Source organism: Vombatus ursinus, unplaced genomic scaffold (assembly GCF_900497805.2).
Source record: "Vombatus ursinus unplaced genomic scaffold, bare-nosed wombat genome assembly UNPS02014791.1, whole genome shotgun sequence".
NCBI classification, from domain to species: Eukaryota; Metazoa; Chordata; class Mammalia; order Diprotodontia; family Vombatidae; genus Vombatus; species Vombatus ursinus.
Window position 1 is genome coordinate 79,547,539 of NW_020954569.1, and position 20,819 is coordinate 79,568,357.

Consider the following 20,819-nt stretch of genomic DNA (forward strand, 5'->3'; position numbering starts at 1 on the left):
CAGAGGTGCTATCATTCTTTCGTATCACTGGTGCTTAATAAATGTGTGCTGATTGACTAGTAATGAAAAGGTCTTAAAAAATCCAAAACAATCTCTGACTTAGTAACACACATTATGACTTTATTTCCCCATTTACTTCCTAATACATTGTGTTTAGCTTAATACTGAACTTAATTTGCATTTACTAAGGACACACCCACTGGTGCAAGTGAAGAAGTAGAAATAGTCCAGAATTATGTAAGATATGAGAAAGACAAGCCTGGGACAGCTGGAAGAAAATTAATTTTCATATTTATTAAATAGCTCTAAATACTTTGTAGTATAATCTGCCAAAGACACCAAATACATTACTTTCACAATAGATCTAGTAGAATTAAATTAACACCTCTCTATGATACAGGGTAACCGAGCCCCATGAAAGGTTATACAAGACTATGAGAAAGCTAAGAATGAATCAAATGCTACTGAATTTTGGTCTAATCCACAAACCCATACTATTTTTTCATTAATTTCAAATAAAGTATATTTGTTGATGTGATGTGTTTTAAAAAAAGTAATTTGGCAAATTCCTTTCAAAAACTGAAAGCTGTAAGTGAATCATTTGAAATGTTTAGGTTCAGATACTCACTCAATCAATATGCCAGGCACATCTATGTGCCTAAATGGTAGGGATACAAATGCAAAGGATGAAAGAATCTCTACTCTTAAGGACCTTACATTCTAATAGGATAGCAACTAAGTAAATTTCAATTATCAATGCAAATTGAATCTTTAGGGAAATCAGCTATGACTTCCCAAAACTTGATATTACAAGTTTCCTAGTATTACTGAAGAGAAAGCATAGTGACACAACTGAATACTTTCCAAATCCTGGCCCCTCTACTTAACATTATCACAAAGAGGGCTCAGTGAATACTCTACTGTATGCCTTTTTCTGCCTAGAAGAACCAATCAGTGATATCCCCTGCCTACCATCTCAATCCCAGGAGTATACTCAAGAAGACTATCTGCCCTGGGACAAATGTCCTTTTAGGGCCTATTAGTTTCAGGGATCCTGTAATGACTTCTGCAAAGTGCTAGGGAAGGCCCAGGACATTCTGATTTCAGTGGTATTTGCCAGCCTCCAAAGTTGAAATAGCTTCTAAACCTTTGAAAACAGCATATTCCTCTAGGGGTACCAAGAATAGGATACTCACTAAAGACTGGAGATGGTCCTCAAAGCCACTCAAACATTCAACAGCCTGACAAATATGCAAAATTGCTTTAGTCTTGGTCACTAAGAGAGAAATTACTTGTTACGAGCCTCTCTAGTTTACCACAGAGCAGAAATAGGATCTATGCAGTAGTTATCAGGCAACTAGCTGGAATGCAGCTCCATGAATGGATATGTTTTCTCCTCTGGAACTCAAGTAAGTTCATTTAAATTTACCTGGCTGCCCTTGAATATCAGGGTGGTCCTTCTGGAAGGCCTCCTTTTTTTTATCCAGTTCTTGCTGAAAATGCTCAAATTCTTCCTGGTACTTTTCTTTGTCTTTTTCAGGAATTTCTTTATCAGTTGCAGGCTTTTATAGTTCAAGAATAAATATGGAAAAAATAGTCATATTAGTAAGATACTTTACCTCAATTAGCTTTGAACTATTACTGCAAAAACCTTTGGAACATTATAGCGATAAAGCCAAATTGCAATACTATTTAAAGGAAAGTATAAAAAGCTGTTAGTTTCTAATTCAAGCTGTAGCATATTTACACCTGCTAAATGGAAAAAGCACTTTTTAATAAAAAGCACAATATATCATGTACTTACTGTTTCTTTTCCAGGCTCAGTCAGTTGGAAAGTCAGAAAAGAAAGGACATCATGATCATCTACAAATTAAGAAAAAAAACAAAACAACAAAACTGAACATGAGGCACCATCCTACACTAGTTTCTGAACTAAAGGATCACATTTAGAAAACCATTAATTTACTTAATTTCTGTTGTCTTTAAAACTTGGTTTTCTTTAACAAATAATCATAGAGGATAACTACGTGTGACCAAGGAAATCATAACACAAATATAACAAGATTAAAAAAATTACTCAGTGAGTTAGCTTGGAGACAAAGACATTCATCCAAAACCCAATTCAAACAGACATTTATTAAATGCACATCAATGTACAAGAAATTTTAGGATTTTGAGAACCAGAAGATAAAGCAGTCACTACTCTCAAGGAATTTAAATTCTGCTGGAAAGAATGCATACAGAGAAGTAAATAAAGTATTTTGGAGAAGGAGACAGGCAAACACCTGAGGAGAGGAGGATGAGGAAAGGCTTTGCAGAGGAGTCAGTAGCTGAGATGTGATTTATTGGAAGTTAGGCATTCTGGGAGGTGGAGGTGTAAGGGAGTGCATTCCAGACAGGGGGACAGGAGATACAAAGTCACGGAAGCAAAAGAAACAGGGAAATTTAAAGGACAGGTTTATACACCCTTGAAAAATTACATCAAGTTCTACATTGGGTTATACCTATATATTTAGGTAATCAGTGTTCTACAAAGCTATATAGCTATTTAAGCTTGCAATCTTGGTTAAACTCTGTCATTGCACAAAGTGGTGAATAGATAACAAGTATAGCATTTTAAAACTTTAGATCTAAAACTCAAAGAAAAATTAATTTCACATCATTGAAGTTGAAAACGGATACTGATAGAGTAAACTTTGTGCTGCTTTAGCAAACTGCTAATCCTCAGTTGGCCATATCTACAAGACAGCAAAGGGGATTTATTCTCTGTATTCTATCTTGAACTGTTTTCTTCTCCAAAGAACCAACTGTGGTATATTTATGACATGGTTACACTAAACATGAAAATGTAAATCGTTAGTGAAAGGTGGGCAGATAGGACCTACATGTACAAAATATTTATAGCAGCTCTTTTGGTGGCAACAAAGAACTGAAAATCAAGGGGATTGCTCATCAACTGCACAATGGCTGAACAAATTGTGGTATATGATTGTGATGGAATACTATTGTGCTATGAGAAATGATGAAGGGGATGATTTCAGAAAAACCTGGAAAGTCATATATGAAGTGATGCAAAATGAAGTGAGGAGAACCAGGAGAACAATATACACACATTAACAGTCATACAGTTAAGGATGACCAACTGTGAAAGACTTAGCTGCTCTCATGAATACAAGATCCACCACAACTCCAAAGGACTCATGATGAAAAATGCTGTCTACCTCCAGACAGAGAACTGATGGACTCAGAGTAGACTGAAGTATATTTTTTCCCTTTATTTTTCTTGCCTTTTCCCCCTCAGAACATTGCTAATGTGGAAATATGATTTGCATGACTTCGTATGTATAATGGGTATTATGTTTCTTGGCTTCTCAATGGGTGGGGAAGGAGTGGAGGGAGAGAGAACTGAAAATAAAAAATACAATTAAGAAAAAAAAAAAGGCAGACAGGCATGAGATGACAGCAACTATTTTCTAGTAAGACCAAATTAAAAGATTCTCTCTTGTCTCTTCTCATTAGAGCTACATTATTAATTTATATAGGAAACACCTGCTAAGATCCCAAAGTGCTTTGCACTTAAGCAAATAAACAATTTCTAGCTTACCTAAACTAATACGATGTTCCCATAAAATTTAGTCACCCAACTTTCAATATTTAAAGGCTATAAAAGTTTACCTGCAAGACCACCTGTTGCTGCAGATATTCCAAAATGCCCTTGTGCAGGGATTATCATGTTTTCCACTTTAGCACAAAATTCATAATCATCTTTATCTGGTGTAAAGCCATTATTGATCATCACCTAGAAAAATATACAGGTTTTAGATTTTTAAAAAACAGATATTAAATGCTGAATAGGGAGTCAATTTTGATTCTAATAAATTTAACTAATTCTAACTTCAAATTCAATTTTGAATTCAGTCTTCAGATAATTTCTAATAAATTACTGCAGGTAAGAGTCAGAAGAGAATTGTAAGTGATGCCCAAGATCATCCATCAGTTTTTATTGATTAACAATAACAAATAACAATTAATTTGTTAGTAACAATTAACAAAAAGCAGAGCATTCTTTCCACAAAAATCACTTTTCATTTACTACTAGGGAATGAGGTAGTAAATATTTAGTAAATTCCCAGAATAATCTAAGCTTATGCCTTCAAGTGCCCAAACTTTTTATTTTAAATGTTTATTCAATTAAATACTTAACATAATTGACCTTTGTTTCAAGTGTAGTTAATTCAATTCAAGTCAAGAAACATTTCTTAAGCATCAACCATGTGCCAGGCACTGTGGTAAGAGATGGGGGACACAAAGAAAGGTAAAAAACAGTGTCTTCTCTCAAAAAGCTCACAATTCTTAACGATTTTAGGTCTATTATTATACTATGCACTGATAAGAGATTTTTTTTCTTTTTGTCTCCTGCCTTTTATATTCAACCACTATTCTAGTTTGCTGCTTTTAATATGCTGTAAGTTGGAAAATCAGATCACCAAACTTATTTATGATAGAATTCTTAACAAGAGTCAACAAGGCTCTGAGTACAAGTACCAAGGAGTAAGATAATTACTGTGTAAGTTCTTTGTAATAATGATATTTCCAAATTCAGGGCTATAGTCTAGAACAGAGGTGTCAAACATTCAGGACATGGCTTGAAACACAGGGGACTGGGCTCCCCAAAGATGTAATGGTTTGATCTCAAGGGGGGGGTGGGGTGGCCTGATTCCAAGGGGTCTCTGATCAACCAGACAGTGGGAAGATGAATTATAGACAATTTGTAGTGCTTCCGTCCAACATAATCATACCTACCAATATTTCCTCACTCTCCACTCTTACCTCTTATGAAAGGTTCCAACCTCCCTACTTCTGAACTGGGGGTCAGCCTCTCAAGACAATTACAACCTAACCACTACTCAGGCACCCATAGCAGCAGCTTCATGGGTGACACTGGGAAAATCACACTTCTCTCTCAGCATGCTCCTCCTCTGCCCCTCAGATCACAATTTGGCTTTGGTAGGTGCCCTTCACAGAGGATAGGCTCTGTGCTGAGGGTAGTGACTAATGGGTAAGCACCCTGCTTCCTCTCCTTTTCATTTTGGGTAGGGCAGAGCACAGAGTGAGCAGGCATGAATGAGTTGTGACAGACTGCAGAATTCATTACAATTACCTTTTCCCTCAAATTCACCTGTTTTCCTAACTTCCCTATTACTTTCAAAAATTTCATTTTTTTAATTGTGAACTTACACCACACATACACGCACACACACGTATGCACTGTGATACAAAAAGGATTCTATATAAAACTGTTGAAAGTATCACCATCCATTCAGCAACTCACACAAACCGAGCTTCATCTTCCAAATCCTCGCTCTCTCCCTCACCCCATATATTCATTAAGTTTCCAATTTTTTTTTCTACCTCCACATCACTTCCATCTGTCCATTTCTTTCTCCTTACACAGCTACCACCCTAGTTCAGATCCTTATGACCTCTCACCTGGACTGCTACCATAGCCCTGTACCTGGTCTCACCACCTCAAGTCTCTCCCAAATCCAATTCATCCTCCACAAAGTTGCCAAAGTGATTTTCACTACATCCTGTCTGTCCTTAGCACACCCTGTTCAATAGGCTCCACTGACTCCTTATTACCTCCAGGATCAAATACAAAACGCTTTTTTGTCATTTCATTTGACCCTTTGTAATCTGACCCCCTCTTACTTTTTCCAGGTTTCTTATACTTTACTCCTCACTCCATACTCTTTAATCCAGTGACACTGTCTTCCTGGACTGTTCTGTGATTAAGACATTCCATCTCTCAGCTCCAAGTATTTTCTCTATGCCTGGAATGCTTTCCTTCCTCACCTCTACGTCCTGACTTGACTGGCTTCCTCTAAGGCCCAATTAAAATTCCATCTTCTGCTGGAACCCTTTCCCAACCACTCTCAATTCTAGTGCTGTCCCTCTGCTAATTATTTTCTATTTCTCCTGAATACAGCCTGTTTGTATATATTTGTTTGATGTCTCCTCCATTAAATTGTGAGCTCCCTGACAGCAAGAATATCTTTTGCTTCTTTCTGTATCCTCAGTCCTTAGCACAGTGCCTGTGATTGATTATTCCTAAACTGCAGCACAACATTCTAGATGTTGTCTAACTAGGATAGAATACAGAAATATCCTCCTCTTTATTCCTGGAAGCTATGCCTCTCTTTATGCAGCTCAAAACTACATTTTTGGATAGCCATATTACACTGCTGATTCATATTGAGCCTGCAATCTATCAAAACCCTAAGACCTTTTTCAGACTCAACGATGATAAACCATGCCTCTTCCACTCTGAACTTGGGAAGCAGATATTTTTTAACTCTAGCATAAGACATTATGTTTACACCTACTTAACTGTCATCTTATTAGACTCAGCCTAGCAAGATCTTTTTGTATCTTGTCATGCAAAGTATTCACTGCTCTCACCCTCCCAATTGTGCATAATCCATCCATCAAAAGCATTTTTAAAGTACCTACTATGTATCAGCAGCTGTGCTAGGTACTAGGGATACAAGGGAAAAAACAAAACAGTCCCTGCTATCAAAGAGTTTATATTTGATTCCCCACAACTTCTAAGTGCCTTCCCCACCCCTAAATTACCTCGTATTTGTTTTGTTTATACATATGTGTATGTTTGTGTGTGCTCATGCTCCCCTCTCACTCACCCTCACCCCATCCCAGCCGAACATAAACTCTTTATAGCAGGGACTGTTACATTTTTCCCCCTTGTATCTCCAGTACCTAGCACAATGCTCGGCATATAGTAGGTGCTTAACAGCCAAATAAAGGAGATCAGATTTGATTCTAGAGGAGAAAGTAAACCACTAGACTTTAATAAGCAGGAAAGAGGGGTATAGTCAGCCAGGAGAAAAGAGACATCTGAAGAACAATTAGGGGACTACTATAAGAATTCAGGCAAGGGATGATAAGATTGGTGGTCATGTGAGTACAATGAACCAGATTTGGCAACTGATTAGACATGAGGGATGAGGAGTCAAGGATGACTGCAGTTGTGAACCTGAAAGACTGAAAAATCTTTGACAGAAATAGAGAAATTCAGAAGGCAGATTTAGAGAAAAATGGGAGTTCTGTTTTGGACATGTTGAAATGTCCAACAGGAAGCTGGTGATATGGTACTTGAGCTCTGGAAAGAGAATGGGTAAGGCTATATAGATGCAGGATTCATCTGCATAAAGATGATAATTAAACCCATGATGAGATCACCAGAAGAGACAGCACAGGATGAGAAAAGAGGGCCCAGGGCAGAGGCTTAGGGTATGACTAGGAATGGGGGAATGATATGGATTATGAGCCTATAAAAGAGACTAAGGAGTAACCAGATAGGTAGGAGAACCAAAAGTAAGAAGTGTCATGTAAACCCAGAGTGAAGAGAGTAGTAAAAGGTGTCAAATGTTGCAAAGAGGGCCAGAATGATGAGGACTACGAAAGGGCTATCAGATTTGGCAATTAATTAATGTAATTTTAGAAGGAGCAGTTTCCATTGAATGATGAAGTTGGAAATCAGACTGCCCGGGGTTGAGAAGAAAAGTGGAAGCAACAAGTAACAGACAAGCTTTTTCTAGGAGTTTGGCTGTGAAATCAAGGGGGAGAGGATATAGGTCAACAGCTTGAGGGTCAAGTGACCATCACTTTACAATACAGTCAAATGAAGTATTTTAAAAGATGGAAGAGAGCTGGGATGTTTATAGGCAGCAAGGAAGGAGTCAGAAGACAGGGAGAGATTGAAGATGAAAGAGGATGAGTGTGTATGTATGGGGGAAGGGGGAGGTAAGTGGCTGAGGGAGGAGGAGATAGTGGTAGGGCATATGTGTGTGTGTGTGTGTGTGTGTGTGTGTGTGTGTTCAGTCTGCCATAAGAGAAAGAAAGGGATAGAATCAAGGGTACAAGCAGAGAGATTGGCCTTGGCAAGGTGAAGGATCATCTCTGTCTCTTCAACAAAAATAGCTACCAATGCAGATCTTTTCACTCTTATCAAAGAAAGTCATCTCCTAAGCATATGTTCATATGTCATCCCTGCAAAAGCAACATGGCCTTAGTGAATAAAATGCTAGACTTGGGAGTCAGGAAGAACTGGGTTCAAATCCTGTCTCCAATATTTACAGGTTAGGTGACTATAGGCAAGTCCCTTGTCTCAGTTTCCTCATTTGTACAATGGGGATAATACCTGTAGAATCTATCTCATAGGGCTGTAATGAGGTTAAAATGAAAATGTAAAGACACAGCCAAGTGGTAAATGGCTATCTAAATGTCAACTATGAATATTATCACTGTTAAATGCCATTACTTACTGTCAAAGTTTTCTGGTAATATGTAATCTTTGCCCGGACAGGATATGGCTTATTACGAAAGTCCCTCTGGCAACTTGACAAAGCTTGAGTAGCACCATCGCTGTAGTATGGAGAGAAAGAAATAGAAACAAAAAACTTAGGAAATTCCTTCTTTAAAAATGATCAACAAAAATAATTCGTGTGCAAGTAGAGAAAATACTAAAGTTATGACACTATAAATTAAACCCTTTAAGAGGTTAAAAATTAAATTTTCTAAACAGTAGTGTAAATGTTCTCCTTAACAGAGGAACTTTGTGTGATATTAGTACGTAAGAGTTAATGAATATGGACTACACATAAGACAAGTCTTGTCTTTACAATTCACCAGATGATAAGTTGGGAACCATCAAAAGCATAAAAAACAAAACCCCCAATACTCAGATACTAAACTCATACTCTATTAATAAGCTTTGTAATCCACTAGTAATTCTTAAATAAGTCAGTCTTAACCAAATACAGATCTCTAATTAAGATGGTTGCCTGAGTGGAGATTACCCAGTTCCCACACACCTACTTCAGCAAAACCCTAAAAATCACACCTAAATGAATAATGTTTAAGAAAACCAATGAGAAATCTCAATAAGTGACTTCATTCACTTCAGAACTGCACAAAAGGCAGCCAGAAACCTAAAGGCAAAAGAAATAAGGGCCTCTCCTCCCAGCTAAGCCAGCACCTGGCATAGACAAAAAGCTAGAAGCTTTTTAGTGTGACCAGAGACTGACCAGACACATATGAACTACAGAGCTCTGTATACTAAGGCAGTGAGTGGAGGGGTCCTTTGGTGGAGGATGGTCTGAAACCAAGCAAAGTAACTTAGAAGTTAATAAGGCTGGCAGCAGCTGATCCAGGTGCTGTACCACTCCGATGGAGAGAGCTCAAGTGCAAAGGCTCCAGGGTCCCCAGTATTTTGTCCTAAGATGCCATAGAAGACCCTGAAGACCCAGTGCTCTGAAACTCAAAGTTCCTGAAGGCAGAGGGCCAACTGAAAGAAGTGGAGGTTAGTAAAAGAACCCACGTGATACAGTTCAAGACCAAGCAGGGCTAACTAATCCATCAAAAAGTAGAGCAAAGGGCAGAGCTGGCTTCGGCATAAGACCTCAATTCAAGAACTAAGGTTGGAGAGATGAATAACCTAACAAGTTACAGACCACAAAAAAGAATTATAATGGATCCAGAGATACTGGAAAAAATGAGCTTTCCAAGGACTACATGAATACCTATAGGAAATGAAGCAGGAGACAAAAAGTGAAATAAAAATTCTTGAGGGAGGAAAGAACTGGAAGGAAAATAAATAGCTTAAAACAGAAAGCAGTAAACCCATCTTAAGTAAGATTCCCTAAAAATTGGAACAGACCAATCAGAAATCAATGACTCGTTAGTCAGCAAGAAATATTAGAATAAAATAAAAAGATTTTTTTTTTAAAGAAGAAAATGTAAGGTATCTGCCATCAAAAAACTGACCTGGAAAACAGGACAAAGAGAGACAATTTAAGAATCATCAGACTTCCTGTACACCATGATTTAAAAAAAAAAAAAGGCCTGGACACTATATTTTCTTAAATCATAAATGATAACTGCCTAGATCTACTAGAACCACAGGGCAAGGTAAAAATGAAAGGACTCCATCAATCACTTTCAGAAAGGAAATCCAAACTGAAAACACCCAGAAAAGTCATAAACAAAATACAGAAATTCCACATCAAAGAGAAAAATACTGCCAAGCATCCAGAAAAGAGTTCAAGTATGGAGGAAGTGCAGGTTACACAAGACCTGGAAACTTCTACTAAAAACCAGAGATCTTGGCAAAAGATGTAAACTTATCACCATGAATAATTTACCCTTCAAACCTGAGTATAATCCTGCAGAGGAAAAAAATGGATCTTTACTGAAAAAGATAAAGCATTTGTGATGAAAGTCTAGAGCAGAGTAGGTACTATGAAATACAAACACAAGATTTAAGAGGGACTAAGAAAGGTAAATTTATTTGAGTAACTGGACATATGTTGTAGTGTTAATATTCTATATAATGTTATAGTGTTAACATTCTAATAAGAGAGAAGAAATAAGCGGTCCTTTCAGAATCAATGTCTTCAAAGGTTACTAAGGAAGTTAAATTGAAAAACAAACAAACAAAACAACAAAACACAAAAAACCCCAGAGATCCTGGGGGTTGATTGGTTTTGTTCTTAGGCCATGAAGAGGCGAAAGAGAAGAAAGGATAAAAGAATACACTAGCGAGAAAGAAGGAAGAAGGCAGATCAAAGAAAAAAAGAAAAGGACCTATAGGTACAAAAATATTTATAGCAGCTCTTTTTGTGGTGGCAAAGAAATAGAAATTGAGGAGATGTACATTAACTGGAGAATAGCTGAACAAGTTGTATTACATGATTATGATTGAATGCTACTGTCAGAAAAACCAGAAGAATTATATGAACTGATGCAAAATGCAGTGAGCAGAACCAGATCACTGTACACAGCAGCTGCAATACCGTATGATAATCAACTGTGAATGACTTAGCTATTCTGATCAATACAACGATCCAAGACAATTCAAAGGACTTATGATGAAAAATGCTATCCACTTCCAGAAAAAGAACTGATGGAGTCTGAATGCAGACTGAAGCCTACTTTTTCCTACTTTCTTTATTTTTCTTGTTTTTTTTTGTCTATATTTTCCTACACAATATAGCTAATATGGAACTATGTTTTGCATGACTTCACATGTATAATCTATATCAAATTGCTTGCTTCTCAAGGAAGTGGTGGGGGGAAGAGAACTTGAAACTCAAAATTTTTTAAAAAAAGAATATAAAAAAATTTTTTTACATGTAATTGAGAAATAGTTGATGAAACAAAAAATATATGAGGGAAAATGAAAGAAGTGAGTGGGCTTTGTCATTTCTCATAACTAGAATGAGTGAAAAGGGATGAGCAAGCAAGAATGTGTGCTTGTGCACATGTATACACACACACAATCTTTGGTACAGAAACACATCAAACTTAAAAGGGAAACAGGTCACGATGGAAGGTGGTAAGGTTAAGAGAGAGGCTGATAAAAGGGAGGGAAGATACTTAAATAAGAAAAACTTCCTGATCCTGAGTGGAGATTAAAAGGGAAAAAAAAAAAGAAATGTAAATTAAAAGGGTATTCATCAAATGGAAAATAAATTGGCTCAAATTGGCATCAAATGGCTAAAGAAATTGTGTTATATGAAAGTGATGAAATATTATAGTGTGAGAAATAATGAGCGACAATTCCACGGAATCCTGGGAAGTATGAACTTTAGAGTAAAATAAGTCAGTACAAGAGAACAGTTTATACAATGACACTGTAAGAAATGAAAGAATTAAGAACTTTCATAAAAACAACAACCAACATTATCTCCAGAGGACCTATAATGGAGCATATTACCTACCTCGTGACAAAGAGGTGAGATAGACTCAAGGTAAGAAATGCAAAATACTTTTTTGGACACAGAAACTATGTGAATATGTTATGCTTGAAGATACTTACATTTTATAAGATTTTTCCCAGTTTTAATCTAGTGGGGTATGGGGGAGGTTATTGATGGTAAAGCCCCTCACCCCCAAAACAAAGAAAGGAAGAAAGAAAAATAAAAGAAAACAAGAGAAGAGCCACTGAAACATTTAAAAAAGTACAAAGATGAGTATGAAGTTCAGAAGGAAGCACAGCCAAGCAGGATAATTTTGAAAGTAATATGCTGAATTCACTCTATATTTGTTTAAAAAAGCTAGCAGCAGATATCCACTGTTTCATATACAACCTTTTTTTAGTGTTCTAATTTGTATACGAAAAATAATCTTTTTTGGAGAATTTAAGACTAGAATTAAAAAAAAAATTAAAGACCCAATATAGTATTATATTTGTTTTACTGATCAATTTGTTTTAAGGTCTAGATTTATAGCCATAACCTATTTTTGCTAACATCCTTTTGAGGATTAAAGCAACAACATATGACTGTCAGCCTAATCTCATTACTAAGAACTATTATAAGCTGCAACAAATCTCAACATAGCCTAAAGATGACATATGATTGCTAATATTTATATTAAAAAGTATGAAGATTTTATATTTACAAACTGAGGTAATTCACCAATATAACTCAAAATAGAACTGAATAACAAAAGGATTTTAAACCCAGATCACTGATTGCAATTTTCTTATGAAAAAAAAAAATTTTTTTAAGAGGAACAAAACCTCACCATTTCTTTTTCAGGAATGTCCAAATTTGTAAAACTAAAGCAATCAAGCATTTATTAGACGTCTACTATGTGGGAGGCATTGGGAAAACAAGAGACAAAAGGTAAATACTTCTTGGCTTCAAGCTTGTATCTGTAGGGGAGGAAAGGGTGCCATATGCATATTCATAAGGATATAGAAAGTCAGCACGTGGTAATTTTGGGAATGAGGCATTAGCACTTTGGATAAAACACAGAAAGGCCTCATGTAGGAAATAGCATTTGACCTGAGCTTTGAAAGAAGGTAGAAATTCTAAGAGGTGGAAATGAGGACAGGATTTTTCATAGACATGAGAGACAGCCTATTCAAAGTCACAGAGACTGGATATCATGTTTAAGTAACAGTCCAGTTTGGCTGGACATCAGAGTACGTGAAGGGAATTAATGCGAAATAAGAATAGGCCGGAGTCAGATTGTGAAGAGCTTAAATAAAATGGTAATGAAAAGTATCACTGTATTTCATCCTAGAGATAATAGGGAGCTCACAGAGTTTACCAAGTAGAGGAGTGACATGATTAGACCTGAACTCTAGAGCATCACTGGCAGTTTTGCAGAAGACAGCCTGGAGAGGGAAGATACTTGAGAGTATAGAGATCAATTATGAGGCTATTGCAAATAGTCTAAGTCAGAGGTAATGACAATTGTTCTAGAGTAGTAGCTATGTGAGTAGAGAAAACGAGATGGATGTTAGAGATATAGTGGCAGTGAATTAGACAAGAACTAGCAACTGACTGAATAGCTGGACTAAGGAAGAATATCAAGGAAACTTCAAGGTGGTGAAAGTGAGTGGCTGGAAACATGGCATTACCCTCAAAAGAAGTCAGGCAGTTCAAAAGAGGGTTAGATTTCAGGTAAAAAATAATTAACTATTCTGGAAATGCTGAGTTTGAGATGTGTATGGGACGAAAAGTCAGAAACTTGTATGTATAATGTATAAACACTTACTTCTGATGATCATACTGTATTTGTCCATTGTTGCCTATGATAACCACAGCTGGATTGTTTTTCTACAAAACAAAAGAAACATAATATAATGTGTTTTAAAGTTCTTAATGAGAAGAACCAATAGATTAGCCTAGATTAGGGTTTCTTAACCTTTTTTGTGTCTTAGACCCCTCTGTTAATCTGGTGAAGCCTATGAATTTCTCAGAATGTTTTTAAACGCATAAAATATATAGCATTCTAAAGGAAACCAATTATACTGACATAGTTATCAAAATATTTTTAAAAAACAAGTTCACAAACTCCGAAGTTAAGAACCCTTGGTCTAGAAGATGTCTGAGATCTCTTCCAATTCAAATTCTGTCTCTTTTTTAATTAGCTAATTTATTAATTCCAAAGGCATTGAACTGTACAGAGAAACTAGGGATATAAACTTTAAGAATATAATAATTTTAAAAGACCTATCTGTTCAGAAGATTTTCATTGCAACATTACATATAATTACAAAACAATCTAAATGTATAACAGTATGAAACGTTAATTTAACAAAATGCCACAATACAATTAATACTGAGAAGTATGAGAAATGCAAAGTTGTCTGTCAAAGCCTATGCAAAATAATGCAAAAAATTAATAAAATAGCTCTTGAAAAATGTAACACATAGAATTTCAATCATATGAGAAAAACTAAATGAGAATGAACAAAGAATTCTAATGGTGATTTAGAGAGAGTGACAGAAATAGTATTATGATACTTATGTGTTGAAATTAAAAGTAGATTGTTACTAAGCAAATTTTGTACAGATGTTCAATGTTGAGTTTTTTTGTTTCTGGTTTTTTTTTTTTTTAACCAAACTACATAACTTTTTAAAGGAATACTGGGATGGCAACCAAGTGAAACAGATTTAAGTCCCTCTGACTGGCTGGCTCAGAAAAGGTACATAGTTCCTTAAGCACAGGGACCAAGACATCTTCATGATTATTAAACTTCTGCCAATTGTCACATGGAAGCAAACATACATTTAAAACAGGTCTGCACAACCTGTGGCCCTAGGGCTGCTTGTGGCAAGCCAAAGGATTTCACCTACATACAAAGGATGTTTTCCTCTACATTTTTCACAACCTCTCTTGAAATCCTTTAGCCAGCCACAAGTGGCCCCCCTGGCTGCAGGGTGTGCAGGCCTGGTTTAAAATGACAAAGGAAAAAGTTACCATGTTACAGAATCATTAAGTGCTAACTTTGATCTTACATACACACAGTAAATACTACACACAGAATGCCCACAACAGGTTCAAAAATTTATTGGGGATTATGAAGATTTAAACATATTTGAAGTTACAGCTCCTTTAGCTTTGATAAAGGTGAAAAGGTCGAAGTACCAGATTTAACTCAGCAAAAATATAAAGAGTAAACTAATAAAAGGAAAGAGTTAATTTTAAATAGTCTTTGAGAAACGTCAATACTACTATTACAAGCAGCATGAAATCCAAGTATTGACGATTCAATAAATATTTTCTAAGCACCCAGAATACCGTATTTCACTGCATAATCACCACTGTATAATCACTGCACCCTGATTTTTTTTTCCAGTCCAAAAATTGGTTTCTAACCTTTCATCATGTAATCGTTGCACGGTATAATTGTTTGTTATGCTGCTTAAAAGGTAAATAGAGCAGCAATGTATTCACCAGCGGCATATGGATACAGATTTCTCTCTCACACACTGCAAGCCTAGAATTCTTAGTGCAAGCAAATTGTCAGTATATGTCCAGAAAACTGAATTGCACGGTTTGTTTAGAGTGCTGCAGTATTAACAGTATTGTCACACAACCAATTAAGAGCCATAGACGCAAGGGGAGCAGGCAGGCTGTTTAAGTTGCCGTGAGTAAGTCACACGATATGGTAAGACTTGCATCTTCCCCTGCTAGTTAAAACTATATAGTTTGTCTGCCAGCGATACATTAACAAGCAAAGCATTTCTTTCTGATTATGGGTAAATATAAAAACTATTCTGCAGGCTACCAGGTGAAAGTGATTGTGTTTGCTGAACAGCTTGGAAACACGCTGTGGAAAGACAGTTTTCAGTGAGTTAAAAGTTGGTGTGTGATTGGTGAAAACTAAAAGACAAGTAATACTGGCACAATTTAAAGCTTCCCAGAATGGTCGCACCCCACTTTTTTTGGCAAAAATTTACCATAAAACCTGCGACGATTATGCAGTGAAATACAGTATGTGAGGCACTATATTAAGCATGGAAGGCATGAAGTTGGCAGTGGGGAAAGAAGACAAATGCACAAACAATTATGCTGTAAGGATAGTGAGATATGAGCAAAGTAAAGATCCAGGCAAAATGCTAGAAGAAACCTACAAAACTGACTTTCCCCTGAGGGGGAGAAGTAAGCTCTGGCAAAGTTTCACAAAAGAGAAAGACCTGACCTGAGCCTTGAAGCAAAAAAGTGACTTCTATCAGATGGAGAAGTGGGAATAGAGAATTCTATTTCAGGCAGAGAAGAAAGACTGAGAGAATGCATAGAGACAGGAGAGGTCAGGACAAGAAGAAGGTATGTAGAACATAGATGTACATGAAGGGCAGCAGTATAAGAAACAGCATGATAAGTAAAATGGAGTCAGAATGTGGAAAGTCTCAAGTGCCAAGATGAAGAGTGTGTATGTATTTTATTCAGTCGGCAATGAGTACTTACAGAAAGTTTTAGTGTTCAAAAGTGACACAACAATACCTGTAGATTAGGAAGATTATGGGGCAGCAGCATCAAGGATAGAAATGGAGGGGACAAAGAGTGTGCGTGCAAGTTAGAAGATAAGTTCAGTGGAGAAAGGATGAGTGTTTGAATTAGGGTCATAAGGCCATACAAAGATTTAGAGCTGGAAAAGACCCCAGAGGCTATCGAGCCAAACTCCCTCTTTTTACAGATGGGACAACTGAGGCCCAAGGAGGTTACATGATTGCCCAAAGACAGAGGGGGAACTTGAACTGAAGTCCTCTTACTTGAAAGAGTAAGTGGTTGTAATGTATAAACTTCTCTACCATGAAAATGAAAAGGAGGAAAAGGACAAGAAAAATACCATGGAGGTAGTACTAAAAAGACTTGGCAAATAACTGCTCCTCCCTTTCCCTCACCCAAAAATAAAAGATTATAATCTGAGCTCAGTAAAAGAATAATAATCCATTGGTAGAAGTAGAGAAGTTAGGAGAGGGGTCAAATTTTGGGGACTTGTTAATCCTGGACAGGTTAATTTTGAGGTGCTGGTAGGTGATATAAGTAGAGATGACCAACAAGAATTTAGAAATAAAGGGCAAGACTCTGAGGAAAGGTGGGGAGGTAGAGATATAGCATGGAGATCTGTGACAACTGAAACCAGATTAAGTAGACAAGATCACCATGAGAGACCTTGTCTCCTGTCTCTGGCACTACATGTCTACCATGTCTAGAATTCGCCCTCTCACCTCTTAGAATGCCCAGTTTCTTTCATGACTCAGCTCAAACTCTACCTTCTACATGAGGTCATGCCTGACCCACCAAGATGCCCCATAGGGCCTTCCCCCTCAAGTTAACTTGCATCTATTTCAAATATACCTACATAGGTACATGTGGTCTCCCCAGCTAGGTTGTAAACTGCATAAGGGCAGGGACTATCTGATTTTTGTTTTGTCTCCCTGGCACCTTAGCACAGAGCCTGGCACATGCTAAGTGTTTTTTAAATGCTCGGTGATTCAGTGAATATAGATGGAAAAGAAAAGAGAGCCCAGGAGAGAACCTAGAGGGATATACCCATTAAGGGATGAGACGAGGATAAAGACAGGGAAGGAGATAGAGGTTTGGTCAGTGAGGTAGGAGAATTATGAATATACAGTAATGGAAACCAAGGGTGTCAAGGGTTTTGAGAATGGATCAAAAAGGGACAATGTCTAGTGAAATGCCAGCAAGGGAAAGAATATAAATACAAGAAAAAGAAAAGTCACTGGCTTATTGATAAAGAGATTATTGGTGATCTTGGAGAGAGCATTTTAGTAAAGTGGTAGGGATAGAAGCTAGACTACATGGGGATGAGGAGTGAATGGAAGAGTCAGGAGATGAGGACAATATGTAATCTACTCTTTCTAGAAATTTGCCAGTTAAAAGGAGGTTTGATAGAACAATGGATTTAGGGGTCAAGGAACAGGGTCAAAGTTTTGTTTTTGTTTCTAGAGGGCAGGGTGGGCCTTAGAAGGAACCAAAAACTAGGAAAAAACTGAAGAAAACACATAAGGCAGGGGATGGAACAGGGTTGAAGAGGAAATAGATTAAGAACACATGCATGTAAGCCAAGATGCACCCCTTTGTGCAAAACCTTATTTTGATAATATTTACATTATCAGAACTCATGATAGGCACTCAACAAATACCGTCTGAAAAGAAATTGATTCCCCAAAGAAGTTATTTCAAACTTTTTCTCTAATGTGTCCCACACCATCTCTTCTGATTCTCTCAGTTGAGGACACTGTCTCCTACTTTACTGAAAAAACTGACGCTGTTCATTGAGGTTCCTTGTCCTCTTCTCTTCATTTCAAAACCCCTTGATAATACATTCCATTTTTTCCTCCTTTCCTCCAATCTCTGATGAAGTGACCCTTTCTTGCCAAGTGACCATGGCAAATTCATGACCTCTACATGTACACTCGATCCCATTACCTGTTTTCTCCATGAGACTGACCATTCAACCATCCCCACTTTCTCTATAATATTCAAAACCTCCCCTATCTACTGGTTCATTTTTTATTGATTTCAGACATTCTCACATCTCTTACACCCTTAAAAAATCTTCACTTTATACTACCATCTATCTCCTCAAGTTATTGTCTTATCTCTCCTCCCTTTCTCAGCCAAACTCCTAGAAAAAAAAAAATCATCTGTAATTGTCTCCACTTCTCCTCTCACTCACTCCTCAATCCTTTTCATTATGGCTTCTAATCTCATCATTCAACTGAAATTGCTCTCTTCAAAGTTACCAGTGATGTCTTAATTGCTAAATCTGATAGGTTTTCCTTAGTCCTCACCCTTTTGGACTTCTCTGCTGCATTTTACATCATGAAACAATCTCTTTTCTGGTTTTTTGGGGGGAGGGAAGGGAGCAGGACACTGCTCTTTCTTGATTTTCCTCCTGTCTGACCACTTCTCAGTCTTCTTTAAAGCAGCTAGGTGCAGCAATGGATAAAGCACTGGGCCTGAAGTCATCTTTCTGCATTCAAATATGGCCTTAGACACTTACTAGCTGTGTGACCCTGGGCAACTCATTTAACCCTGCCTGCCTCAGTTTCCTCATCTGTAAAATGACCTGGAGTTTAGGAAATGGCAAAACCACTCCAGTATCTGCCAAGAAAATCCCAAATGGGGTCATGAAGACTTGGACACAACTAAAATGACTGAACAACAGTCTTCTTTGTTGGCTCATCATTTACACCATGCCCTTTAATTGTGTGTGTTCCCCAGGGCGCTGGCCTGGACCCTTTTCTCTCTGTCTCTCTATACTCACCCTCTGTGACCTTATTAGAAAATCACCACTTTAACTATAACTTCTATTCATATGATTCTCAGATCTACATACTTAGCCCCAGTCTCTCCTCTGGGATTCAGTTCCATATCATCAACTGCCTAATGAACATTTGAAAGTGGATGTCCCAGACACATCTCAAATGCACTATGTCAAAAACAAGTTATTGATCTTCTCCCTTAAACCCATGTGTCTTCCAAATTTCTCATTTTTGTCAAATGCACCATTCTTCTAGTCCCCCAGGTTTGTAACTTCAGCACTATCCTCAACTCCTTACTCTCCCTTATCTAACATATCCCCAATCTTGTCATTTCCACCTCTCCAACATTTCTTATCTCTTAAGCTCTTTTCTCTACTCACATAGCCACCACCATGGTTCAGGGCCTTATCACCTCTCAACAAAACTATTGCAATGGCCTCCTAATTGGCCCTCCTGCTTCAAATCTTTCCCCACTTCAATCTGCCCTCCAAAGTGATTTTCTTGCTGCCAAAGTGACTTTCCTTAAGCCCAGATCTGATCATGTCACTCCCTACACAATAATCTCAACTCTCTACTGCCTCGGATAAAAGTATCAAATCTTCTGTTTGGCTTTTAAAGTCCTTCACAACCTGGCCCCATCCTATCTTTCTAGCCTTATTATACACCACACCCCTTCCCATGTTCTATAATACAGCCAAACCAACCTCCTTATTCTTTACACTCCATCTCCCATCTCTGTTCCTTTGTACTGGCTATTCCTCATGCCTAGAATGTTCTTCTTCCTCATCTTGACCTCATCGAAATCCTCCCTTCAAGATAAAGCTCAAATACCCCCTTCTACAACTGGGACCAACTGTGGCTTAAGGGCCAAATATGGCCAGTGACCTAAGAATGGTTTTCACATTTTTAAACACAATAAAACAGTATTTTAAAATATGAAAACCATTCTCAGCTCACTGGTTACATCACATCTTTCTCAACTCCCCTCAACTGCTAATGCCCTCCATTTATAATTGCCTAGCATTTAATTTGTAACTAGCTATAAATGTATATGTTGTGTCTCCTGATAGAATGGAAGGTCCTTGACTGGATTATCAGAAATACTTAGCCTGAACACAGTAACTGTTGGCCAGCAAGTTGAATTAAGAAATACATTTATAAAATATGCATTAACCATTAAGTGTACATGTTGATAATAAAAACAAACTATTTTATTTAAATTAGTATTAGCATAACTATATATATATATACACATACATCTAAATATACACACACACACACCATAATACATACATACATATTTAAACTAGGCAAGGAAGAAGAGCAAGAATAGTGTGGGATGAATTGTTCTCAATTTTATAAGTATTAAACAGGTCGAGTGATGGAAGGATGTCTTTCTTCTATTGCTAACCCGGATTCTAGAAAACCACTCCACCTATAGGATAGTGAAGGCACATGAGAATGGATCATTAACCTGAGAACACAGGGAAGTGAACAGAGAAGGTTATCTGAACCAGGCTCATGAATTAAACAAAATACTGATGTGTTATCTCCTTTGTACCCATGCACTGCATGTTAAACCTGGAGTAAGACTAGAAATAGGGATATTGTGGGACATCCAACAGGGATCCACAGACTCTAAATAGTAAAGCAGTTGAAATTTTTGAAGACCCTTGCAAAAGACAGCACAGGAAAGGTAAG

General features: G+C 37.3%; 1 protein-coding gene across 2 annotated transcripts in view; it reads right to left on the bottom strand.

Annotated features, from left to right (window-relative positions):
* LMAN1 (lectin, mannose binding 1) overlaps positions 1-20,819 on the bottom strand; it is a 42,932-nt gene that overhangs the window by 13,260 nt on the left and 8,853 nt on the right. For both annotated transcript variants that reach the window (XM_027868933.1, XM_027868932.1), the window contains exons 4-8: positions 13,591-13,652; positions 8,346-8,445; positions 3,676-3,799; positions 1,805-1,863; positions 1,430-1,562 (exon numbers count right to left, since the gene is read on the bottom strand). In XM_027868933.1, coding sequence (XP_027724734.1) covers positions 1,430-1,562; positions 1,805-1,863; positions 3,676-3,799; positions 8,346-8,445; positions 13,591-13,652 — 478 coding nt within the window. The remainder of the gene's footprint in view (positions 1-1,429; positions 1,563-1,804; positions 1,864-3,675; positions 3,800-8,345; positions 8,446-13,590; positions 13,653-20,819) is intronic.